Consider the following 19,744-nt stretch of genomic DNA (forward strand, 5'->3'; position numbering starts at 1 on the left):
CTGAGGCCGGTGTTTTGCTCAACCCTGCGAATTTCGGGTTGAGGGCAGGTCTTATTATCTCCTTACGGAGGTTGTTGATCTCGAATTGGGTGTTAAACAGCAGAGCTAATGTATCCTGCTGGTTTGTGGTCATTTCCACCCCATCCACGGAACGAGCATAAGAAGTGATGGCTGACGTCAGGAGCCTGAGAATCCGTTGTAATTTTAATTCTTGGTTGCGGATGTTCTGCCCAACGTGCCCCCAGATTTGGCTGTTGATGGCCGGCACGTTGAGCGAGGCGCAATTTTCTGGGGCCGAATACAGCTCTAGTGCCTCATTAACTACCTGCTCTTGTAAGGGTTTGAAGGACAGGTAGTCTATGCTGGCCGCCAGTTTTGGCTCTAATGGCCGTCCTGCTCATGGAGCTGCCACGTAGTGGTCTACCACACCCAGCAGCTCTTCCTGGTCCTGTACCCCAAGTGTACTCTCGACATCTTCGGCCAGTGACCCCTCTTCTTGACCAGCCCAGCCCTGGTCGGCAACGCTGCCCTCGACTGAGGGGGAAGCGATGGCCAGCGCCTTGTGAGACACTGTGGCGGGAGTGCCTGTACTCCCTTGACGAGACTGCTCCAGCTCCCGAAGCAAGTCTCGCTGGAGCATTTGCTCCATGAGCCCCTCCAAGCGGCTCAGGCGACTTTCTCTGCCGCTCTCGGGCGGTGAGACGTCCTCGTTGGAGGTGTCAGACATTACCGGCCGGTTTGTCTTCCGTGTTGATTTACTTCCAGCCCGCTGCTCAGGCTGCGCTAGCGGGACTGGGCTCGGCTTGGTGTCAGGAATAGCGGACCGCTTTCCTGCCACCTCTCGCCCCCCACTGATGGAACGCTCCTCTGTTGGAGTCGAACGGGGTGCGGTCTTTTTTGCTTGCCTTGTTTTGCTCATGTTTCCAGTTGTCTCGACCTGGACAAAGCAAAGCAACTTTTTTCGAAATACGACCTCAGAATAAACTTACCTGACGGTCCGTCTTTTTTAAGCTGTAGCGGGAGCGCCCTGTACTCCCGTTCGTCGCTGTTGCACTGCATGAACGCTCATGGCGCGCATGCGTGCTGGACGGGTTCTTCACGTAGTCATTCACGTGGCTCCGAAGTAAAATTACTGTCACTTTCCTTTCCCTTTCCACTCTCGTGGGTAAAATCCTGCAGAACAAGTCATCCTCTTTTGATCTTCGCTAAATTCCAGGCTATCGTCTATCTGTTTATTGCGTAGAACACCTTAGATAGCAGCAAACATAGACACAAAATGCCAGAGTAACTCAGCGGGACAGGCAGCATCTCCTGAGATGGAATGGGTGATGTTTCTTCAGACTGAAGAAGGGTCTAGACCGAAATGTCACCAATTCCTTCTCTCCATAGATGCTGCTTGTCCTGCTGAGTTACTCCAGCACTTTGTGTCTATCTTCGGTGTAAACCAGCATCTGCAGTTCCTTCCCACACAATAGATAGTATAATTCTCTCTTAAGTCATGTCTACACAGCTTGCTTCATTCAGTAATTATGCAAATGAACGAGACAAGTTGACTAAAGCCTCCCATTATTCCATTGTGAAAACTGATGTAATAAAGTTATTCAACTCCTCAGCCATTTCTTTATTCCCCATTATCACTTCTCTTGCACCATTCTCCAGTTGTCCAATGTCTATTCTTGCCTCTTTCTTACTCTTCATATCTGAAGAAACTCTTTTATATTATTAGCTAGCTTACCTTCGTATTTCATCTTTTCTCCCCGTATTGTCTTTTTAGTTACCTTCTGTTGTTCTTTAAAAGCTTCCAAACTGCGTTATAGGCAGTAGTGTAATCTTGGCCACATACAATATAATACAATACAATACAATTTTATTTGTCATTTGAACCTCGTTGAGGTCCAAATGAAATGTTGTTTCTGCAGTCATACATACAAAAAGAAAAAGACCCAAGACACAACACAATTTACACAGACATCCATCCCAGCGCATCTCCTCCTCGCTGTGATGGAAGGCAAAAACTTATCCCTCCCCTGCACTCCCCTCTCCCCCCCCCGATGTCAGAGTCAAAGCCCCCGGCGGGCGCTAGCAAAGTCCCGCAGCCATTCCAAGCCGTGTGGGGCGATGGTGTAAGGCCCCGCTCCAGGTAATCTTCAACCCCGCAACTCGGGCGGGAGAAGTCGCCGTTGCGGAAGCCCCGAAAAGCGGTGTCCCAGCAGGGACCCGCGGGCTCCCAGTGTTCCTGTCTGCCAGACCTGCGGTTGGAGCCTCCGAATCTCCAGGGGTCGGGTCACAGCAGCGCGCCACCACCGCTCTACCCGCTCCGGACTCGGCCAGCTTCGTGATGGTACGTAAGTCCGCAGCTCCGCGACTGGAGCCCCAGGTCATTCCTGTTGGAGGCCACTCCACGTTGCAGCCCCAACGACAACGGAGACCCGACAAAGAAAAGGTCGGGTCTCCCGTGCAGGGGAAAGATTTTAAAGTTTCCCTAACCCCCCCCCCCCGCCCCCCACACACATACCCCATCAAAACAAAACATGCTGCACTCCTGAGATTTGTGTAGGAAGAATACGCTGGTTTACTCCGAAGATAGAAACATAGAAAAATAGGTGCAGGAGTAGGTCATTCGGCCCTTCGAGCTAACACCGCCATTCAATACGATCATGGCTGATAATCTAAAATCAGTATCCCTTTCCTGCTTTTTCCCCATATCCCTTGATTCCTTTAACCCTAAGAGCTAAATCTAACTCTCTCTTGAAAACATCCAGTGAATTGGCCTCCACTACCTTCTGTGACAGAGAATTCCACAGATTCACAACTCTCTGCGTGAAAAAGTTTTTCCTCATCTCAGTCCAAAATGGCCTACCACTTATTCTTAAATTATGATCCCTGGATCTGGACCCCCAACATCGGGAACTTTTTTCCTGCATCTAGCCTGTCCAATCCTTTAAGAATTTTATATGTTTCTATAAGATATCCTCTCATCCTTGTAAATACCAGTGAATACAAGCCAGGTCGACCCATTCTTTCATCATCTGTCAGTCCCGCCATCATGGGAATTAACCTGGTGAACCTAGGCTGCACTCCCTCAATAGCAAGAATGTTCTTCCTCAAATTAAGAGACCAAAATTGCACACAATAATCTAAGCGCGGCCTCACCAGGGCCCTGTACAACTGCTGTAGGACCTCCTTGCTCCTAAAGTCAAATCCTCTCGCAATGAAGGACAGCATGCCATTCGCTTTCTTCACTGCCTGCTGTGCCTGCATGCTTACTTTCAGAGACTGATGTACAAGGACACCCAGGTCTCATTGCACCTCCCCTTCTCCTAATCTGACATCAATCTGATAATAACCTGCCTTCCTGTTCTTGCCACCAAAATGCTGGAGTAACTCAGCTGGTCAGGCAACATCTCTGGAGAGAAGGAATGGGCGACGTTTGGGGTCGAGACCCTTCTTCAAACTGAAAGTCGGGGAAGAGGGAGGCACAGAGATAAGGAAGTGTAGGGTGTGAAAATGAGACATCAGAGGGGATGTAGCTCAAGGAAAATGTACCATGTTAGCTAGGAGAAGGTGACAACGGAGTATACAGTATGATAAAAATGTAATCAAGTGGACAGTCAGACTGGTCAGAGAACTGGGAAGGGAGAGGGGTGGAGAGAGAGAGAAAGCAAGGGTTACTTGAAGTGAGAGAAATCAATATTCATACCGCTGGGGTGTAAACTGCCCAAGCAAAACATGAGCTGCTGTTCCTCCAATTTGCGCTGGGCTTCACTCTGACAATGGAGGAGGCCCAGGACAGTAAGGTCAGGGTGGGAATGGGAGGGGGAGTTAAAGTGTTTAACAAATGGGATACCAGGTAGATTAAGGTGGACTGAGCGGAGGTGTTCAGCGACACACTGCGCTTGGTCTCGCCAATATACGGGAGATTGATTGATTGACACAGCAAGGAAACACATCCTTCTGCCCCCCAAGTTGTCTCTGGAACGTCGGAGGTTGAGGGGAGACCTGATAGAAGTACATACAATTATGAGAGGCAAAGATAGGGTAGACAGTCAGAACCTTTTTGCCAGGGTGTAAATGTCCACCACATTGCACATGATTAAAGGAATCTCCACTCACCATAAAGATGATTATGGGATGAGGTTTGACAGGAAGTCCAAGGGTATCAGTGGGATATTCTCCTTCATATCTGTTCCCAATCCGGTACTTTTCAAACATGTGTACCAATTCCGTGAGAGATGCCTCCACTATGCTGCGCAGGAGATTGGACATGAGGGTGGCAACGCTGGCAAAGAAGTGATCCATCTTCTTCATTCTCACCTCCTGCAACAACATCGGGAAGACCTTCAATATTTACATAGATACATAGACAATAGGTGCAAGGGAGGCCATTCGGCCCTTTGAGCCAGCACCGCCATTCAATATGATCATGGCTGATCATCCACAATCATCCTGCCTTCTCCCCATACCCCTTGATTCCGCTAACCCTGAGCTCTTTCTAACTCTCTTTTGAATGCACCCAGTGAATTGGCCTCCACTGCCTTCTGAGGCAGAGAAATCCACAGATTCACAACTCTCTGGGTGAAAAAGTTCTTCTTCATCTCAGTTCTAAATGGCCTACCCCTTATTCTTCAACTGTGGACCCTGGTTCTGAACTCCCCCAACATCGGGAACATGTTTCTTGCCTCTAGCTTGTCCAAACTCTTAATAATCTTATCTGTTTTAATAAGATGCCCTCTCATCCTTCTAAACTCCAGATTATACAAGCCCAACCGCTTCATTTTCTCAGCATGTGACATACCTTGTAAACCTACGCTGCATTCCCTCAATAACAAGACTGTCCTTCCTCAAATTAGGAGACCAAAACTGCACACAATACTCCAGGTGTGGCCTCACCAGGGCCCTGTACAACTGCAGAAGGACTTCTTTGCTCCTATACTCAACTCCTCTCGTTATGAAGGCCAACATACCATTCACTTTCTTCACTGCCTGCTGTGCCTGCATGCTTACTTTCAGTGACTGATGTACAAGGACACCCAGGTCTTGTTGTACTTCGTTTTCTTAACCTGACACCATTCAGATAATAATTTGCCTTCCTGTTCTTGCCACCAAAGTGGATAACCTCATATTTATCCACATTATACCGCATCTGGTGGTACAAAGGGTAAAATCCAATGCATTTGTTTAAATGCAAATATTCTTCAACATTAGGGGCGGCATAGTGGCACAGCGGTAGAGTTGCTGCCTAACAGCATTTGCAGTGCCGAGAACCCGGGTTCGATCCTGACTACAGGTGCTGTCTGTACGGAGTTTATACATTCTCACCGTGACCGCGTGGGTTTTTTTTCCAAGATCTTCGGTTTCCTCCCACACTCCAAAGACGTACAGGTTTGTAGGTTAATTGGCTTGTTATACGTGTAAATTGCCTCTTGTGTGTGTAGGATTAGTGTTAGTGTGCGGGGATTACTGGTCGGCGTGGACTCAGTGGGCCGAAGGGCCTGTTTCCGCACTGTATCACTAAACTAAACTTAAACTAAATTTGAACAGAACATACCCGATTTAATTTTCTGAAACTGACCCAGGCAGCTCTTCACTGCCTTCGCTTTCTCATCTCTTAACTTTAGTTTTAGTTTAGTTTAGAGATACAGCACAGAAACAGGCCCTTCGGCCCACCGAGTCCGTGCTGACCAGCGATCCCCGCACACTGTCCTACACACTAGGGACAATTTACAATTTAATCAAAACCAATTAACCTACAAACCTGTACGTCTTTGAAGTGTGGGAGGAAACCGGAGCACCTAGATAAAACCCACGCAGGTCGCGGGGGGAACGTACAAACTCTGTACAGACAGCACCCGTAGCCAGGATCAAACCCAGCTCTCTGGCGCTGTAAGGCAACAACTTTACTGCTGCGCCACCGTGCCACCCTGCGCCCTCTCCTCTCACCTGTGGCCCTGGGATGAAGGGCCCAATAGAGAGCTGTGGAAATGGGGGAAACAGATACAATGAAGAAGGAGACAGAGGGGAAAGATTAGAGGGGTGGAAGGGAAGAGTAGGTGGACAGTGAAGGAGAGAGAAGATGGTTGTCAGAGGGCACTAGCCACTGAAACCCCAATACCTCAATCTCCTCTTCGGTTGCACAGACCTTTTAGAGTGTTGTGTTCTGGGGACCATGTGAGAGGAAAGGATGCAGACAAGATTCACGGGGATGTTGCCAGGACTCGAGGGCTAGAGTTATAGGGAGAGGTTGAGCAGGTTGGGACTTTATTCCTTGGAGCGCAGGAGGATGAGGGATGATAGAGGTGTACAAATCATGAGAGGAATAGATTGGGCAGACGCACAGAGTCTCTTGCCCAGAGTGGGGGAATTGAGAACAAGAGGACATAGGTTTAAGGTTAAGGGGAAAGATTTTATAGGAGTCTGAGGGGTAACCTTTACACACAAAGGGTGGTAGGTGTATGGAACGAGCTGCCAGAGGAGATGGTTGAGGCAGGGACTATCCAAACATTTTAGAAACAATTAGACAGGTGCATGGATAGGACAGGTTTAGAGAGATATGGACCAAACACAGGCAGGTAGGACTAGTGGAGATGAGACATGTTGGTCAGTGTAGGCAAGTTGGGTCAAAAGGCCTGTTTGCTCACTGTATCACTCTATGAGTCTGACATGTCCTTCATCGAGGTGATAACCTTACCACGGTTGCCATGGGATTAACATACCACAAGTGCTTTAGTGTGGGTGGCACTTGGGTCAGTCTTGGGTACGACTGCCAGTCAGAGCTCAGAGGGGTGAGGCTTCTGATTGAATGATTGATTGATTGATGGATTTAGTTTAGTTCAGTTTAGAAATGCAGCAACATTTGGGGATCGCACCGACCAGCGATCCCCGCACACTAACACGATCCTACACACACTAGGGACAATTTACATTCATACCATGTTAATGAACCTACAAACTGGTACGTCTTTGTAGTGTGGAAGGAAATGAAACTCTGAGAAACCCACGCAGTCACGGGGAGAACGTACAAACTCCGTACAGACAGCGCCTTAGTCAGAATCGAACCCGGGTCTCAGGCGCTGCAAGTGCTGTAAGGCAGCAACTCTACCGCTGTGCCACCGTGCCACCATGATTGATTGATTGAAGGAGGCTGAGGTGGTCAGCGTTTGACAGCACTTGGCCTCTACTCGCTGGAGTTTAGAAGGTTGAGGGGGCATCTTATTGAAACTTACAGAAAGGCATAGATAGAGTGGATCTGGAAAAGATGTTTCTACTGATGGGAGAGTCTAGGACCAGAGGTCACAGCCTCAGAATTAAAGAGCACTCTTTTAAAAAGGAGTTGAGGAGGATCCTCTTTAGTCAGAGGGTAGTTAATCTGTGGAACTCATTGCCAAAGAAGGAGTCCAAGTCAATGGATATTATTAAGGCAGAGATAGACAAATTCTTGATCGGAATGGGTTTCAAGGGTTATGGGGAGAAGGCAGGAAAATGGGATTAGGAGGCAGAGATCGGCCATGATTAAGTGGTGGAGGGGACACGATGGGACGACTGGCCTAATTCTACTCCTACAACTTGTGAATTTGTCAGCATAATAGATCCCTGGTCATTCACACTTATTATTGCGTAATGGAAATAATGCAAGATGGCGGGTACCTCATTATCCTGGGGCATCCAGGACTCCACCTTCTCCCTGTTTTCACCGATTATATCACAGCAATCCGTCAGCCATAGATCCCGCAAAGTGGTTACCCTGGTCTTCGTAACCATGGCGACGTGGTTAATTAGCTGATCAAGGGTGAAGGGGAAAAGCTGCTCCAGGGGCTGGATTTCAATCAGTCTGAAGTTCCTGTATCTAAAACAGACAAACAACCAATTACTTCATGTGATAGGAACAGAATTGGGCCACTCGGCCCATCAAGTCTACTCCACCATTCAATCATGGCTGATCTATCTCTCCCTCCTAACTCCATTCTCATGCTGTCTCCACATAACCTCTGCAACCCGTACTAATCAAGAATTTATCTATCTCTGCCTTAAAAATATCCATTGACTTGGCCTCCACCGCCTTCTGTGGCAAAGAATTCCACAGATTCACCACCCTCATCTATAAAGTATATGTGAAAATTGTCAACAAAATGCAACGTTCAATTTGGTGAAAGTGAACGTCAACAATGAACACGTCAGGTGGACGCACAGTGTAGGAAGGAACTGCAGATGCTGGTTTACACCGAAGATAGACACAAAATGCTGGAGTAACTCAGCGGGTCAGAGAAGGAATGGGTGAAGTTTCGGGTCGAGACCTTTCTTCAGTCTGATGTAATGGGAGTGGGCGTTTCACTGCCAAGGTAAGAAGCAACACAACTAAATTTTTGAACAGAGATTGTATGGATGCAAAATGATAACGTTTACTTTGCTCCGTTTACTTCAGAGAAACAGCGTGGAAACACACCCTTCAGCCCACCTAGTCCGTGCCGACCAGTGATCCCCACACACTGACACTAGTTAAAAACCCCCCAAAAAAACACTACATGCACCGTAACAGACAGAGTCTCAACACAAGCAATGTTTTGGGGTAAATCCCTTTTTCATATTCAATAACAGTCTCAAGCCCTTCCTGACTCAGCCATTTTAAGGCATTGGTGAAAATTAAGTGGTTACCTGGTCTGAAAGTTGAGCAGTATTATAGACATGACTGGGTGAGTGATGTACAAGGTATCTTTGATCTTGAGACGTGCACCTTCTATGCTTTCATGCCATGGAAACCTCTCCCTGCCGGCAGTCTCAGACGCCTACAAACAAATAAAACAAGTTGCAGCAAGCGCCAGGAGATGAAGAAAGTAAAGATGCAAGGCATGGCCATTGCTGGTTATTGAATTCATTTCACTTGCACTTTATGTGCAATGTGACGAATAAAACCGTATTGTATTGTATTGTATTGTATTGATCAGTGGTCATATCCACCCATGCAGCGGTAGAGTTGCTGCCGTACATCGCCAGAGACCCACCGGGGTTCCATCCCGATTACGGGCGCTGTCTGTACTGAGTTTGCACCTTCTCCCCGTGGCCTGCGTGCGTTTTCTCCGGGTGCTCCTCGAATTTACGCGTGGCCTCCCTTCGGTTTGTAGGTTAATTAGCTTTGTTAAAGATTGTAAATTGTCCCTAGTGTGTAGGCTAGTGTTGGTGTGCGGGGATCGCTGGTCGGCGCGGACTCGGTGGGCCGGCGGGCCTGTTGCTGCGCTGTATATCTAAACTAAACTAAACCATGATAATTGCTATATTCTGCTATTCGCCAAATGCATTGTCAATCTGTAGAAGAATTATCCTCTTCTTAAATATGGATAATGTAAATACAATTGTTGCACAATTTTAATTTCTCCTGCACCATGAATGCTGTCACCAAACTCGGTGGTTGCATTTGTTTGATGTGTTTGGGTTTTGTTCCAGATGCTGAATAGGAAGCTTGCCCATTGAGGTTTAGTTTACTTTACTTTAGTTTAGAGATACAGTGCAGAAACAGGCCCTTCGACCCACCGTGTCTGCGCTGACCAGTAATCCCCACACATTAACACTCCCACACACACGAGGGACAATTTACCATTTCACCAAGTCAAATAACCTACAAACCTGTACATCTTTGGAGTGTAGTTGGAAACCGAAGATCTTGGAGAAAACCCGCACGGTTAGGGGGAGAATGTACCAACTCTGTACAGACAGCACCTGTAGTTAGGATGGAACCCGGGTACTGGCGCTGTAAGGCAACAACTCTACCGCTGTGCCAACGTGCCTGGTTTTGGAGTTGTGGAAGGAATTTCCAGGCCCATGTCCCTCCATAGCTGTACCCCATTGGATGCGGAAGCCTCAACACCAGTATTCCATAGCTTTGTGATAAAATACTGGCTCCAGTCTTAGGAATTCGAGTGAATGAAAATACTATCAATTATTAGTTTAGTTTAGTTTATTGTCACGTGTACTGAGGTACAGTGAAAAGCCTTTTGTTGCGTGCTAACCAGTCAGCGGAAAGACAATACATGATTACAATCGAGCCATTCACAGTGCACAGATACATGATAAGTGAATAACGTTTAGTGCAAGGTAAAGCCAGTAAAGTCCGATCAAAGATAGTCCGAGGGTCAGGACTGATCTCTGGTTGTGGTAGGATGGTTCAGTTGCCTGGTAACAGGCGGGAAGAAATTGTCCCTGAATCTGGAGGTGTGCGTTTTCACACGCCTATACCTTTTGCCCGATGGGGAGAAGAGGGAGTGGCCGGGGTGTGATTCGACCTTGATTCTGCTGCTGGCCTTGCCAAGGCAGCATTATTCAACATGTCCAGTGAGTTTCTACTTTTCCATTCATAAAAACGCTATCAAAATTTCTTCACACATTCTGATGATTGGACATTTCTTTCCTACCTTAGGAGGAAGTTCGATGCCGAGCCTCTCTTGTTCCACTGGGTCTAACAGCACATAGTCAAGGATTGCCTTCTTAATGGCAGTGGTGTACATATCCTCAATTTCCTAAGCAGGGGGAAAAACTTGTGCCTTTCAGTCAACATTATTGTATTGATTATAGCACTGCAGCCCACCATGCCCACACCACCGCAGCCCACACCACCGCAGCCCACCCTGTCCACGCCACCGCAGCCCACCCTGTCCACACCGACACAGCCCACCATGCCCACACCACCGCAGCCCACCCTGTCCACGCCACCGCAGCCCACCCTGTCCACACCACCGCAGCCCACATCCACACTGCCATAGCCCACCCTGTCCACACCGACACAGCCCACCATGCCCACACTGCCATAGCCCACCCTGTCCACACCACCGCAGCCCACCCTGTCCACACCGACGCAGCCCACCATGCCCACACTGACACAGCCCACCATGCCCACACCAACACAGCCCACCATGCCCACACCGACACAGCCCACCCTGTCCACACCACCGCAGCCCACCCTGTCCACACCGACGCAGCCCACCATGCCCACACCACCGCAGCCCACCATGCCCACACCGACACAGCGCACCATGCCCACACTGCCATAGCCCACCCTGTCCACACCGACGCAGCCCACCCTGTCCACACTGCCATAGCCCACCATATCCACACCGACGCAGCCCACCATGCCCACACCACCGCAGCCCACCCTGTCCACACTGCCATAGCCCACCATATCCACACCGACACAGCCCACCATATCCACACCGACACAGCCCACCATGAACACACCGACCATGAAATGGCCATCTAGACTGATCCGTTTTACCAGCACTTGATTCATTGCCTTCTATGCCTTGGAGATTCCAATGTTCATCATGAACCTTCTTAAATTTCATTGGGCGACACAGGAATTGTAATGAATTACAATATCTTTATTTAATAAAATTCGTGAGACTTTGTGTCCAATTCATAGATTGATAGAGACTCTATGTCCAGTTCATACAGACGCAATGACTCTATAATTTGGACAGATAGTTCCAGGACTTTTATTAAATAAAAATAATACAAATCATTCTGAATAGCCCAAGGTCAGATAGACACAGAATTAACAAACTGAACTGTGATAAAAGCACTTCTGTCTTATGTTAAATTTACAGAACTGTCTTAGGACAATTCAGTGAAGAAAATGTCCAAACTGTTTTTACTCCAGAGTATTCTGGAGATTGTATATCTGGCAGTACCTGCAGAGAGAGGAAGCTGATTCACAGTTCATGTTGATCCTTCATCTACACCGCTGGGAATTTCAAAGCAAGTTTCACCGCATACCTTTGTTCATACATTCTATGTGTGGAACGGAACTGCTGATGTATTTTTTTTTAACTGAAGAGACACAAAGTGCTGGAGTAACTCGGCGAGTCGGGCAGTATCTCTGGAGAAAAAGGATGGGTGATGTTTCACGGGGGGACCCTTCTTCAGGCTGAAAATACAGGGGAGGGAACTGGAGGTAGGAACAGGCCAGCACAAATCGGGGCCAGCAACTGATGACCAAAGAAGGGTGGAGCCCACAATGGCCTATTGTTGGCTGGAGAGGAGGTGATAACGAAGAAATACAGAGATGTGAACAGTGGAACTAGTAGGACATTTAGACTGGGGAAGGGGAGAGAGAGGCAATGCAGGGGTTACCTGAAATTAGAGAAACATCACATCCTTTTTTCTCCAGAGATTGCATGACCAGCTAAGTTACTCCAACACTTTGTGTCTATCTTCATACATTCAATGGCTGGGGTTTGACCCTGCATTTACTGTTGTATGTGAGTGGACCTTATGTTGATCCTGAGTGGGGTTAGACGTTGCATTCACTAAGCTCTCGTCACTCTTGCTTTGCAAAGACTACCTGGTTCTTGAGCCAGTGATGAACCAGGGAGGTGCATCTTGGTCATGATCTTCAAATGCATCTTTTGCTTACTAATGTTTGGCTGCCCATGGATACTGCCTGAATACCCCCAGCATTCCCTTCTATTTCAGATCTCCAGCCATTCCAGCTCTCACAGTTCCAGCAATGTTTACTTTCATTTAGGGATATAGCGTGGAAACAGGCCCTTCGGCCCACTGAGTCGGCACCGACCAGCAATCACCAGTACACTCGTTTGAACCTACACACTAAGGATAATTTACAAATCACAGCAGCTAATTCACCTACAAACCTGTACTTTGGAGTGTGGGAAGAAACCGGAGCTCCCGGTGAAAACCCACAGAGGTCACGGGGAGAACGTGCAAACTCCGTACAGACAGCACTGATAGTCAGGATCAAACCCGGGTATCTGGCGCTGTAAGGCAGCAATTCTACCACTGTTCCATGGTTCCACATCATCTCTGGGCCATTGTCCTGAAAGTACCAGCATGGCATTACCTAACCAAGGGCATTGAGTGTGTAATTTATGCTGTCCAAGGTGGCAATGCACTCACCCAAGTATAAATGAATAAAGCTGCAGATACTGAGCTCACTGCCATCCATCACAACTCCCGCTGCATCCCAAAAAGCTGGATTTTCTCGGAAGAACACAGCTACCTCATAGCCAATAGCTGCTAGAACATGTTCAATTACAGGACATTATTTGGTACATGGATAGGACAGGTTTAGGGGGATATGGGCCAAAGGCGGGCAGGTGGGACTAGTGTAGCTGGGACATGTTGGCTGGTGGGTGTGGGCATGTTGGGCCGACGGGCCTGTTTCCATTCTGTGTCACTCTATGACTCTATGAAATCAGTTAAGGGCCTGTCCCACAAGCATGCGACTCCATGTCGGCAAGTGTGACCTAAGCGACTCCATGCGGCAAGCGCAACCTAACCAAAGCGGGGGCCGCGCGGAGGTCGCGTGAGTGACATGAGGTGCGAGCGAAGTCCGCGGGAAGTTTGCTCGTGACGTTCGGCGTTGAGGCGGCTGCGGGCCAGCAGGCCGCTGCCGCGCGGAATTTTTGAGCACGGTCAGATTTTCGGATCCCCGCGCGATGTCGGGACCAGCTCCGTACAACTCCATACGGCTCCGGCGATCGAAGTGGAACCGGCCCCGCAAGTGACCACGTTAGGTAGCGCTTGCCGCATGGAGTCGCTTAGGTCGCACTTGCCGCATGGAGTCGCATGTTTGTGGGACAGGCCCTTTAGCCACCACAAATGCTTCCCATACCAAGGCCCATGACTCACCACACCAACAATGGAGACACCAGGCTTGAGTTTGAGTAGAGTACTGTGACCTATACCAAGGTACAGTGAAAAGCTTTTGTTGCCTGCTATCCAGTCAGCAGGAAGACTATAAATTATTACAATTGAACCATCCACAGATACATGATAAAGGGAATAACATAAAAAATGTTTAGTGCAAGATAAAGTCCAGTAAAGTCCGATCAAAGATAGTTCGAGGGTCTCCAATGCGGTAGATAGTACTTCAGGACCATTCTCTAGCTGTGGTAGGCTGGTTTAGTTGCCTGATAACAGCTGGGAAGAAACTGTCCCTGAATCTGGAGATGTGCGTTTTCACACTTCTGTACATCTTGCCTGATGGGAGAGGGGAGAAGAGGGAGTGGCCTGGGGTGCGACTCGTCCTTGAGTATGCTGTTGTTGGGGACATGCTGAACTTCCTAAGGATTTTAAGGAAGTAAAGGCGATGGTGTGCTTGACTTTGGTGGCTGTTCAATGTGCTGCACAAGTCGTTCTACAACAAGATTTCCTCAAGATACTGTGGACACAAAGTGCTGGAGTAACTCAGCGGCTCAGGCAGCATCTCTGGAGAAAAGGATTGGTAACGTTTCGGGTCAGGACCCTTCTTCAGACTGAAAGTAGAGGGGAGGGAACTGGAGATAGGAGAAGGCCAGAACAAATCAGGGCCAGCAACATATGATCTAGGTGGAGCCTATATGGTCCATTGTTGGCTGGGGAAGAGGTGATAACAAAGTGATACAAGGATGTGAACAGTGGAACTTGTTGACGACTGGGGAGTGTGGGAGAAAACCGGAGCACCCAGAGAAAACTCACGCAGGTCACGGGGAGAATGTACAAACTCCGTACAGACAGTACCCGTGGTTAGGATGGAACCCGGGTCTCTGGCGCTGTACGGCAGCAACTCTACCGCTGCGCCACCATGCTGCCCATGTTGGAGTAGATGGGGAGAGAACGTCATTGTGTTAGTGGTGGAGGGAATGAGTGTTTAGGTTGGTGGCTGGAGTGCTAATGAGGTTGGCGGCTGTTTCGCACTGGTAGGCGTCCCCTGTTTGGAGATAAGCTTGCCCAGATCCATGGAATTATTCCATCACACTCCTGGTGCAAGGTCCACATGGTGTCAGGATACTCGCTGCAAGATACCCATCATCTGCTCAGTTAGAGGTTTTGGATGTAGATGGCCTGTAGGCTGCCACTGACAATGGTCGAGTTCACTTTAGTTTAGTTTATTGTCACAGTGCTATCCAGTCAGCGGAAAGACAATACATCGTTATCATTGAGCCATTCTATACCTATTTCAATCAATACCTATATATCTCCCAAAAATGTTTTTCAAAAAATTGGACTCAGACATTACAAATTTCATATGGGATTATAAACCCCATAGAATACAAAGAACACACCTTAATAAACGAAAAGAGTGGGGGGGGTCTAGCGCTCCCTAACTTTATGTATTATAATTGGGCAGTAAATATTAAAAATATGATTCACCTGCTGGACAATTCTGCCCAGCAGGCGGACTGGATTGTAATGGAAAAAGGGGATTGCTCCCCGAGTAATATAGGAGCGATTATCCTCTCACCAATAAATCTGAATAATAAAAATTATAATAAAAACCCAATTATACATAGCACAATTAGAACATGGAAACAAATAAAACAGAATCTAAAATTAAGAAACCTATCTCTCTCAATACCAATAGCCAATAACCCATCGTTTAAACCATCAATCATAGACAAATCATTTATACATTGGGAAAGAATGGGAATCAAAACGCTCGAAGACCTGTATGAAGTGGGAAAATTACTATCATTTCAACAACTACAACTGAAATATAATTTGAAAAATAACCAATATTTTAAATATCTTCAAATTTGTGATTATTTGAAAAAATACACAAAAGACTATCATAATATGCCTTCCGACTTACTGGATGAAGCAATGAAGACAAAGGCGGAATCAGCTAACTTAATATCGTAGTTATATAATATCATTTTAAACATAGAAATACCCACAACAGATGGAATTAGAAGAGACTTGGAACAAGAATTAGCTATAAAAATTTCAAAAGAGAGCTGGGATAAACATTTACTACAGGTGCATAAATGCTCGATCAATGTACGACATACGCTTATCCAATTCAAAATATTACATAGACTATACTATTCAAAAACTAAATTAAATAAAATCTTTCCTAATGTTTCACCAATCTGTGATAAATGTCTGTGTCAAGAAGCTACCATAGCGCACTCTTTTGTTTTTTGTACAAAAATCCAAAAATTCTGGCATGGAATATTTGATATTTTTTCAAAATTAATTAAAATAAAACTGGTACCAAAACCAGAATGGATCATTTTTGGGATATCGGAAGGTATCCCTGAATTAAACGTGTATCAGAAGAATTTACTCAATTACGGGCTAATAATGGGAAAAAAGCTCATACTTAAATTCTGGAAAAATGCGCCCACACCAACAATAAAAATGTGGATATCAAATATGTTTGAAACATTACATCTGGAAGAGATGAGATTCCTCTTAGCAGATAAAGCAAACCAATTCCAAAAGACGTGGTCTACGTTTATGGACCTATTACAAGCATGAGGTGCAATAGTAATTTAAAAAATAAATAAATAAATAAATGGTATCAGGACCTGGCATTGGGAGATAAAACAACAAAAACAGACTTGGTTGGTAGTCTTTCTGCGGAGTTTAATGTTATAATAGAGCGATTGTCCTTACTTTCTTTTTCTTTCTTTTCTAGGGTCTACTTTCTTACTTTACTTCCTTCTCTAACTTCTTTTCTAAGGGGCTTTCTTTTCCCAACACTCTCCTGCACTTCACAACTCTTGCGCACCTTCTTTACTTTCCTTACTTCTATCTTTTTCTTAAAGCTTTAAAAAAAAAAAAAATGAAGCGGTACAAAAAATGTATTAAGATATATGTGTTGTGTGTTATTGTAATTTACCGTACTTCTAATAAAAAAAATAAATAAAAAAAAATCATTGAGCCATTCACAGTGTACAGATAGATGATAAGAGAATAATGTTTAGTGCAAGGTAAAGCCAGCAAAGTCTGATCAAAGATAGTCCGAGGGTATCAAGAATAGTGAGTGTCAATCAAGGATCGTACAACCTCCGTACAGACAGCACCCGTAGTTGGGATCGAACCCGGGTCTCTGGCGCTGTGATGCAGCAACTACACCGCTGCGCCACCGTGCCGCTCTGCTGCTGTGGTCCACGTTAGACACAATTTTAACTTTAAATCTTATTGGCTCAAAAATAATCAATAAAATGGCAAAGCTAGAATAGACACAGGAAGGCACAGGTCCACATCATGTCTGGTAGCCTCATTCGGGCATGGGTTATCTTGTTTACTTCTAATATCTGTACACTGTGGAAGGTTTGATTGTGATCATGTGTGGTCTTTTTGCTGACTGGTTAGCACGCAATATAAGCTTCTCACTGTACCTCGGTGGCGTAACGCTAGTTACAGCATCAGAGACCCGGGTTTGACCCTGACTTCTTCTACTTCTTGCGTACGGCGTGCACAGCCTAAAGTTGTCGGACAACTTGATCTATTTGATCATATTTGATTGTGCATGCCGGGTTGATTGCATTTGTCGAAACATGGCAGACCACGTGAAGGTTGCAATCTCCCACCCCTGACCCTGACTACGTGTGCTATCTGTATCGAGTTTGCACGTTCTCCCCATGACCTACTTCGGTTTCCTCCCACGCTCCAAGACATACAGGTTTGTAGGTTAATTGGCTTGTTATAAATGTAAATTGTCTCCAGCGTGCGCAGGATAATTCTAGTGTGCGGGTCTCGGTGGGCCGAAGGGCCTGAGTCCGCGCTGTATCTCTAAACTAAACTAAACTAAACTAATTGGACACTTCCAGCAAAATAAGGAAGCTCAGACGTTGGTCACTTACTCACCAGCACCAGAGGTACACTCAGAGTTCCATACTCATGACAATAACCATTTAAACAGAGTGTGTTCCTCAACATATACCTACCTGGGTTAACTTCTGGCACAGTGGTGTGTGGTCATCAGCTGGGACGGAGGCATAGATTCTCTGTAGCCATTCCTTACTCAATGGAGTCACAACTGATGGGTCAATGCATCCTTCAAGAAGGTCATGGTACCTAGAAGGAAAGCAAGGTAGGCACTAAGTACTGGAGTAACTCAGCGGATCAGGCAGCATCTCTGGAGAAAAAGCATGGGTGACGTTTCAGGTTGAGACCCTTCTTCAGTCTGAAAGTAGAGGGGAGAGGGAGAAATGGAGGTAGGAAAAAAGGGGAGGATGCTTCTCAAACTGCGGAGCATCCTGGACAATACAGCTCACCCCCTCCATGACACACTGGTCAACCTGAGGAGTACCTTCAGCAACAGACTGGTTCCACCAAGATGCAGCACAAAACGCCACAGGAGATCCTTCTTCCCTGTGGTTATCAAACTGTACAACTCCTCCCCCTTCTGTCATGGGGTAGACTGAGACTGACACCACCCACCCCAATCTGCACATCCCCCAAGCCTTTCCAGATGTCACTTTAATTTAATGTTTCATGGATTTTGTGTTTTTGATGACTGTTGGCAGATCAATTTCCCTCCTGGGATCAATAAAGTTCTATTGCATTTTATCGTATCGTAAAAGGCCAGAACAAAGCAGGGCCGGCAACAGATGACCAATGTGGAGTCCACAATGGCCCATTGTTGGCTGGGAAAGAGGTGATAATGAAGGGGTACAATGATGTGAACAGTGGAACTAGTAGGACAACTAGGGTGGGGAAAGGACGGGGAGAGACGGAAAGCACGGTTTACTTGAAGTGAGAGAAATCAACGTTCATGGTGCTGTAAGATGCCCGAGTGAAACATGAGGTGCTGTTCCTCAAATTAGCGCTGGTCCTCACTCTGACAGTGGAGGAGGCCCAGGACAGAAAGGTCAGAGCGGGAATGGGAGGGGGTGTTAAAGTGTTTGGCAACTGGGTGATCGTGTTGGTCAAGGCGGACTGAGCGGAGGTGTTCAGTGAAACAATCGCCCAGTCTGCGCGTTCTGCAAACGAAAGCAAAATCGCTAAACGTCAGAAGCCTCTCCAACCATTGTCACTCTGTGGCACAGCAGTAACATCACAGCGGTTTGCAGATGCTCATCCCCCACCACCAGCAGTTGTCCTCACTATAACTGCATCAGCACCGGTATCACCAGGGATTCAGGTTCAATCCTGGCTACGGGTGTTGTCTGTACATAGTTGGTACCTTCTCCCCGTGACCTGCGTGGCTTTTCTCTGAGGTCTCCGGTTTCCTCCCACATTCCAAAGACGTACAGGTTTGCAGGCTAATGAGCTTGGTAAAAATGGTAAATTGTCCCTAGTGTGTGTAGGATAGTGTTAGTGTGCAGGGATCGCTGGTCGGAGCAGACGAAACTAAACTAATCTCCACATCTCACAGTCCCATAAACTGTTTCTGGTGACAAACTATTAGTTTAGTTTTGTTTGAAGATAGATGGCGAGTTAACGGCCTGTCCCACTTGGGCTTCATTTGCGCGTCACGCAGATGGCGCGCGAAGATTTTGTACATCCCAAGATCCTGGGGCGCCGCGGCCGACCGCGTGTCACTGCCTACGTCACCACGCACCACGCGCGCGTCGTGACGCGTAAATTATGTCACGTAAATGACGCGCAAATGACGCCCTAGTGGGACAGGCCCTTTACTGGCTGGGGGTTTCCTCCCCTCCTATAGCCTTACGATTGAGTGAATGTTGCTGATTAAACAGAAGTTGACACAAAAAGCTGGAGTAAAGGGCCTGTCCCACTTGGGCGTCATTTGCGCGTAGTTTACGCAACATGATTTACACGTCACGATGCATGACGCGCATGTGATGCGTGCATGGTGTGCATTACGCGTGCATGGTGCGTGGTGACGTAGGCAGTGACATGCAGTTGAGCGCCTCGCCCCAGGATTTTGGGATGTACAAATTCTTCACCGCCATCTGCGTGACGCGCAAATGGCGCCCAAGTGGGACAGACCCTTAACTGAGCAGGTCCGGCAGCATCTCTGGAGAAAAAGGATGGGTGATATTTTGGGTCGGAACCACTCTGT

At 47.0% G+C, this 19,744-nt stretch overlaps 1 protein-coding gene across 1 annotated transcript in view; it reads right to left on the minus strand.

The window, feature by feature from the left end:
* Positions 1-19,744, minus strand: part of LOC116984950 (dynein heavy chain 3, axonemal-like) — a 344,183-nt gene that overhangs the window by 273,593 nt on the left and 50,846 nt on the right. The window contains exons 9-13 of the mRNA XM_033039311.1: positions 17,661-17,790; positions 10,401-10,505; positions 8,650-8,780; positions 7,645-7,843; positions 4,114-4,317 (exon numbers count right to left, since the gene is read on the minus strand). Coding sequence (XP_032895202.1) covers positions 4,114-4,317; positions 7,645-7,843; positions 8,650-8,780; positions 10,401-10,505; positions 17,661-17,790 — 769 coding nt within the window. The remainder of the gene's footprint in view (positions 1-4,113; positions 4,318-7,644; positions 7,844-8,649; positions 8,781-10,400; positions 10,506-17,660; positions 17,791-19,744) is intronic.

Source organism: Amblyraja radiata, chromosome 21 (genome assembly GCF_010909765.2).
Source record: "Amblyraja radiata isolate CabotCenter1 chromosome 21, sAmbRad1.1.pri, whole genome shotgun sequence".
Lineage (NCBI taxonomy): Eukaryota > Metazoa > Chordata > Chondrichthyes > Rajiformes > Rajidae > Amblyraja > Amblyraja radiata.